General features: G+C 35.2%; 1 protein-coding gene across 1 annotated transcript; it reads left to right on the forward strand.

The window, feature by feature from the left end:
* The first annotated feature begins 769 nt into the window (after window positions 1-769).
* On the forward strand, window positions 770-1,306 carry LOC132254723 (secreted RxLR effector protein 161-like). Its single transcript, XM_059740931.1, has one exon. The coding sequence runs from the start codon at window positions 770-772 to the stop codon at window positions 1,304-1,306; it is 537 nt and encodes a 178-aa protein (XP_059596914.1).
* The last annotated feature ends 5,910 nt before the right edge of the window (window positions 1,307-7,216 follow it).

The following is a 7,216-nucleotide window of genomic DNA, read 5'->3' on the forward strand; positions in this document are numbered from 1 at the left end:
ACAAGAGGTTTGATTGCTTTAAGTTTAAGAATTGGGCATGAGAAATGAGATGCAGTCTATGTTAGACAATGATGTTTGGGAACTTGTTGATCTTCCCAAAGGATATAAACCCATTGGATGCAAATGGGTATTCAAGACCAAAAGAGACAACAAAGGAAATGTTGAAAGATACAAGGCTCGGTTGGTTGCTAAAGGGTATATACAGCGAGAGGGCATTGATTTCACAGAGACTTTCTCACCAGTCTCTACTAAAGATTCCTTTAGGCTAGTTATGGCGTTGGTAGCTCATTTTGACTTAGAGCTTCATTAGATGGATGTCAAGACAGCTTTTCTCAATGGTGATTTGAGTGAAAAGGTATACATGTCACAACCTGAAGGATTTAAGGAAAATGGAAAAGAGAACATGGTATGCAGATTGAAAAGGTCAATTTATGGTCTCAAGCAAGCTTCTCTCCAGTGGTACTTGAAATTTGACAAAATTGTGACGTCTTTTGGTTTTATAAAGAACAAGTTTGATCACTGCGTTTACATGAAGGTTAATGGGAGCAAATACATTTTCATGGTTCTTTATATTGATGACATTCTACTTGCTAGTAGCGATGTGAATCTCTTGAATGATACCAAGTGTATTTTGTCTGCTAATTTTAACATAAAGGATCTTGGAGAAGCATTTTTTGTGTTGGGTATTGAGACTTATCGTGATAGGTCTCGAAACCTCCTTAGGCTATCTTAAAGAGCCTATATCAATCGTGTGCTTAAAAGATTCAATATGCAGACGTGCAAAGCTGGTGATGTACCTATTGTGAAGGGAGATAAACTTAGTAATGAACAGTGTCCAAAGAATGATTTGGAAAAGGATGCAATGAAGACTATTCCTTATGCTAGTGCCATTGGTAGCCTGATGTATGTACAAGTATGTACAAGACCTGATATCACTTTCATTGTTAATATTCTTGGTAGATATTTATCGAACCCTGGACATGATCATTGGGTTGCTGCAAAGAAAGTCATGAGATATCTACATAGAACGAAGGATTTTATGCCTGTGTATAGGAGGGTGGATAATCTCCAGGTAGTTGGATACTCAGATTCTGATTTTGGTGGTTGTTCTGATGATTGCAAATCTACTTCAGGATACATTTTTATGTTAGCCGGTGGAGCCATTTCATGGAAAAGTGCCAAACAGAGCCTAATTGCATCCTCGACCATGTATGCTGAGTTTGTAGCTTGTTATGGTGCATCATCTCAAGTTGTTTGGCTAAGAAATTTGATTTCAGAGTTGCAAGTTGTTGATTCCATCTTTTGATCCATTGTGATTTATTGTGACAATAATGCAGCTGTGTTCTACTCTAAGAACAATAAGATTAATACGGGTTCTAAGCATATGGAAATCAAGTACCTTATAGTAAAGGACTTAGTGAAGAAATGAGATATTGTGATTGAGGACATAAGAACTGAGTCTATGCTAGCTAATCCTCTAACCAAAGGTTTAAAGCCCATAACGTTCAAGGAACATGTTGTGAATATGGGTGTCATTAAGTCTTTTGATTCTTTGGTTTAGTGGGAGCTTTTGTGATTTCCTTTATTTCAATTATTGTTTTATGTAAACATTGATCATTATTGTTCTGCGACTTGCAAAATTAAAATCTTTTTATTATGATCATCATAATTAAGTATTATATTATAGCATGTCGTAATTGAATTACATACAACATGGTATCTTGAGATATTGAACCTTAAGAATTACAGTTGTATACTGTTGGATGTCACAAATACCACTATTTTGAGATTTTGTGGTGCATTGTTGGTGACATATGACTTGTTAAAGTCAAGCAATTTTATATTGTTTAGAAATTGCAGCAATTTCATTTTGTTGAGAAATTGCAATTACAATTTCATTTTGCTGGTAAATTGTAATGAGGACTGATAAGAAACAATGCATATAGATGATGATCACATGTTGGCATTGATTTCTTACTACACTACTGAGTTTACGATCCATGTCGATATGGTTATAAATATTCGTGACTATAAGGGGCATTATGTTTGTTGAGATTAACATATAGACCATTATAGTCCAATATTAAGACCATGTTGGACCGGATAAGTTTAACAAGATGCTACTTATAGACTATCTTTTCTTTAAATAAAAAAAAAGGTGTGGCCACACAAAATAAATTTTTCTGTACTTAACCCGAGAGTCTTATTTTCAAAATGAATTTAATGAATCCTAAAAAACAATTAATGTAGCCCAAGTGGGAGAATGTTGGAAAATTTTTTATATGGCCTAACATTAATTGAATAATTTGTATTTGCAAAAATGGGTTAATGGATAGTCTATTATATAATAAGCCCAATTAACTAGTGATCACATTTTGGATTGGGTTTTTCATCTTTTGAGTAGAAGCTCAGTTGAGTGGCAAGTTTAGGCTATGGGTCTCATTGAAGCCCATTATGGGAGGGCCCAATGAGAATCCAATTTGAGTAATGCTAAGTCCCCTCTCTAATCTAGATAAAAAGTTTTTTCTGTTTTCCCTTAGAGCCATCATAGCTGTTATCAAGATCATAGAGAGGAAGACTTGGTTGCAACAATCAATCACGGTTTTTTTATCATGGCTCAAACAGGTATGTTCTTTATAGTGATTTCCTATTGTTAGTATCCTTTAATCATGTATGATTAATCTATGTGATTATGCAAATATTTTACAGATGCCTTTGTCGTTGGATGAACGAATGAGGTTGCCTTCACCAAACAGGTGGGTGTAGCCTTGATCAAATGAGATACTGGGGAGGTTCTAGGAGGAGCCCGCACAGAATCCCCAGAAGAAGCCGCAGTAACCCTCAAAGAAGAGAGAAAAATCTTATCACTTTCCTCTCAATGGTGCGCTGCACCTCCCTCACACTCGAGAATGGTGCCTGCTTTTGTGGAAATCACCCTCAATGATGCAACTGCACCTTTTTTTTCCCTTTCAATGGTGCGGTTGCACCTTTCTCATGCTCCATAATGGTGCCTGCTCCTATAGAGATCTCACCTCCTTGCTTAGAATGGTGCGGCTGCATCTTCTTTTCTCCCTGAATCCTCACGCTCCTTTGGAGATTGTCGTCTCCCCCCTCATCATTCCTTCATTTCCCAAAAATTAATTCTGATCCTTCTTTGTATCTTCCCCAGAAACCATCCTCATTCATCCACCAGCCTATGTATCTTCCTCCTTCCTTTCCAAAAAAAATTATAATCCTTCTCTGTATTTTCTCCCAGAAAACCATCTTCATTCATCCATTATTTATATTCTTCTTTCATGCCCCATATCCACCCTTCCAAAACTGGTGTGGTCTCTTTTCATGAGCATCTTCTGCACCTTTCCATTGACTCCACCTACATGGAAAAAACCACTCACCAGCCCGGAGAGAGCTAGGAACCATCCGCATGCTGCTGAGTCACCTGCACAAAAATATTCTCCATCCTTAAGGACGTCTTCCAGGTCCACTTTCCCTAGGTTTCCTCATGCCAAATAAAAAAATAAAATAAAATAAATAAAAAAAGAAAGCAAGAATCCATGAAGTCGAAACCATTCCCATCATTCAAAGTCAACATTCCTTTCACTAAAATTTCAAGAAGTCATTAAATCCCAAATAAGAAAATATCAATACATAGATAAAAGGTATAATACATAAATAAATAAATATTAGACATATTTAATAAATAAATAAAAAAATTAAACTAATGCAACATATAATAATAATCGAAGTGTCAAATTCAAACCACCTAAAATCAATCAATAAAATAAATAAATAAGGGAAAACAAGAAAACAAATCTAAGAGTATCTAAATGGGCTTAGGGTGCTTAAGTGGGCCTAAGGTGGTGCCTAATGGGCCAAGTGTATCTAAACGGACCTAGGGTGCCTAAGTGGGCCTAAGGTGCCTAAGGTGCCTAAATGGGCCTAAGGTGGTGCCTAATGGGTCAAGCGTACCTAAACGGGCCTAGGGTGCCTAAGTGGACCTAAGGCGGTGTCTAATGGGCCAAGTGTACCTAAATGGGCCTAGGGTGCCTAAGTGGGCCTAAGGTGCCTAAGTCTAAATTAGGGCTACCAAGAGTCACAATGGGGTTATATAAATCCCTCAACCAAAGTCTCCAAGGTGACTCATAAAGGATAAGCTACATGAGTAATAATGGGCCACTAGGGAATTGTTGCAAAATACCGAACAAATACCTAATAGGACATGTGCTAGGAAGACAAAATGGAGGGTCTAAAATAGGATATTTTGTTAAGTAAGAGGGAACATTGGGATTGATAAGAATAATGATAATAATGATAATAATGATAATAATAATAATAATAATAATAATAGTAAGAATAGTAAGAATTGTGTGATTTGGATGCTTATAAGTGACGTAAGAATAATAAGAATAATAATAATAATAATAGTTGGGATTAATAAGAATAATGATAATAATGCTAATAATAATAATAGTAAAAATTGTGTGATTTGGATGCTTGTGAGTGACGTACAGTAGGGTTGTTTGGATGTTGCAGGGTATTGAAAAATATAGTAATAATAATAGTAATTATTTTTAATAAAAGTTTTAATTTAGTTTAAGTATACAAAAGAAATAAATGGTTAGAATAAGATTTGGAAGAAATATGAGTTTATAAAAAATTTGGAAATTCATTAAATTATATTATTATTGTTTAAGAAGTTGAAAATAATATTGGGTAATAATAATATTAGCATGAGAAATTAATTAGGATCCCTAATACTAAATAAAATATTTTTAGGATTGCGAAATTTTTTACCTTTAGATAATTGTGTATGATATTATGTTAGGTGAAGAGTAAATTTGTCAAGCTAAATATTTCAAGTTTTTGAGCGCTTCTTCAAGGTAAGGGAAATTAGTGCAGAATTTTATAAAAGAAAATAATTTTCTTTTTATATTGTATTTTGAAATATGTAAAAATATTATTTTTATCTTTACGCATGGATCAAATATGTGTTTTGTATGGAAAGTATATTTGAGAATTTTCTTGGTTTATGAAAAATGAAAAATTGAGGAGATATAATATTTTGTTTTGTAAGTTTGAATTAATGAAATAAAGTGTTTAACTTTGGACTATATGGCCCTAGTCAACGAGTTATAATTGTTGACATTTTCAGCCCTAGTCAACGGGTTATAATAGTTGATATTATATGACTCTCTCTACAATTCACTCTTTTCTCTGTTTCTACTACCTTTTCATCTCTATTTGGTTTTCTGTCTACTGTTAGGTTGGGTTTTGTTGGTTCTTTTGAAAGGCGTTTAATTGTGTGTATTTTTTCTTTGATGTTTAAGATTGGATCATACTTGGGTGGCCCCTTGTTTGATTCATCTTCACTTGAAGTAGACTCAAAGCCTCGAAACCCCTTGTTGATCCTTGTTTTTGTCTTTTTTAGTCTTGGTGGTTTTGGATAGTGGATAATCAGAAATTATCAGATCTAAGAGGGAATCGCCAACTTTCTGTGCTTGATTATTTTCTTTGTAACTTGCTATCTTTTTTTATGCTTGAATCAGAAACATGGCGAACCGGTGGTGGGTGGGCAGGTGGGTCTGCAAGGTGTAGATACCTCAGCAACTTCACCTCCAATGAAGAAACCCGGATCAAGGCCATTGTTGGCCTCTTGGATAGGATTTAAATCCTTTCATTTTCAACAGTTTGCACCTGGACCAAAGTGGGATTTGTTTGGAAAAGATCCAGCAGTGGCCAAATCCTTTGTGTGTGCATGCCTTGGTGGTAAGCTTTTTGCATGCTCCAATAATGGAAATGGAAAGTCGGCACTTTCAGCAGCTGAAAATCTGATTTTAGTGGCCATAAATGGGTGAATTATCATGACTGAAATTTTGTGGAAAATTATGGAAATAGCGGCCTTGTGTGTGAATTTCTATGGCTAATTTTCTTAGAGAAAAAATGGAGAAAAGTGGTCACATTAATGGATATTCACAACTGAATTTTAGTGGTTGTGTTTGCTAAATAAAGTGGCTGAATTTTATGGAAGTTTAAGTAGAGAAATGCTAAAATTTTAATGAAAAGCATGACTAAAATTCGAGTGATTATTTGCTGAAATTTTTAATGAAAATCATGGCTGAAATTTTAAGTATAGATTTACTAAAGTTTCAAATGATGTAATTGGCTAAAATTCAAGGTTGGACATGGAGATTTGGGGTAGAAGTTCATGCCGCATTAGTAAGTTTTAATGAAAAAGTGGCAACAACATGGTGAGACTTTTGGAGGCCTGAATTATTATTTTAATAGTAAGAATGAGTGAAAGTGGTGGCTATTAAATATTTGAATTGATGAATTTTTTTTAATGAAAAAATGCATGTGACTTTCATGAATTCAATGGCCTATAATTGATCTTTGGGCAGTTTATTTATTTATTTTTATTTATGGAGAATTATGGAATTTGTGGTTGTTAATGGATGAAATTCAAGTCGAAAAGAAGTTAATTCCCAACTGAAAATCAATGGAATTGGAATAGCTAAATTTTAGCCATGTAATGAAGTTTCATGGATGCATTTTGGTGGTCGTTTGGTGGAGATTGGAGGTTACATATATAGGGTTTGTTCATGGCTGAAAATTTTCTTAATTCAAGTATAAATACAACTAAATTTTAGTAGATTTGGTGGTTTCATATGTTGTGTGCTTGTGCTTATTGACTCACCCTTTTTCGTAACGCATGGCTAGGAACCTCAGGTACGTATCATTGTTCTGATTGTCGATTTCCTATGCATGTTGAATACCAGCTAGGATTGTATGAGTCTTGTCATCAGCGTAGCCTGGGGGGATTGACTGATCTTTGACCCATATGCCCCAATGTACCCAATTCACTAGTAGAGACAAAACCCCGGGCTTAGAGGGGTGCTACCTCGCGTGACGTACCTTCCTAATAGGTAACTTGATCCCTAGACCCAGAAATTGAGTTTCGCAGACCGTTTTTTCTTGACTGGAGTCATTGAGGGGTTTTTGTTCTTACTTGACTTTTCCCATTTCAAAAATAAAAATAAAAAGTAAGTGGTGACTCCAAACAAAACCGTTCCTCATCGGGAACGGATTTTCCAAAACTCATAAACCACTTTTCCTCCACATATTATTTTTTTAATCGCGAGTCACACCGGTTGGTGGATCGGGGGAAGGTCCAGAAATTGGCAACTCCACTAAGGATTGAACCCAGAATCTTTGGTTT

The sequence above is a fragment of the Vitis vinifera genome, chromosome 12 (genome assembly GCF_030704535.1).
Source record: "Vitis vinifera cultivar Pinot Noir 40024 chromosome 12, ASM3070453v1".
NCBI classification, from domain to species: Eukaryota; Viridiplantae; Streptophyta; class Magnoliopsida; order Vitales; family Vitaceae; genus Vitis; species Vitis vinifera.

What these genes read in the sequence shown, in the direction of transcription:
- LOC132254723 (XM_059740931.1), top strand. Translation starts at nt 770, where the DNA reads ATGCAGACGTGCAAAGCTGGTGATGTACCTATTGTGAAGGGAGATAAA.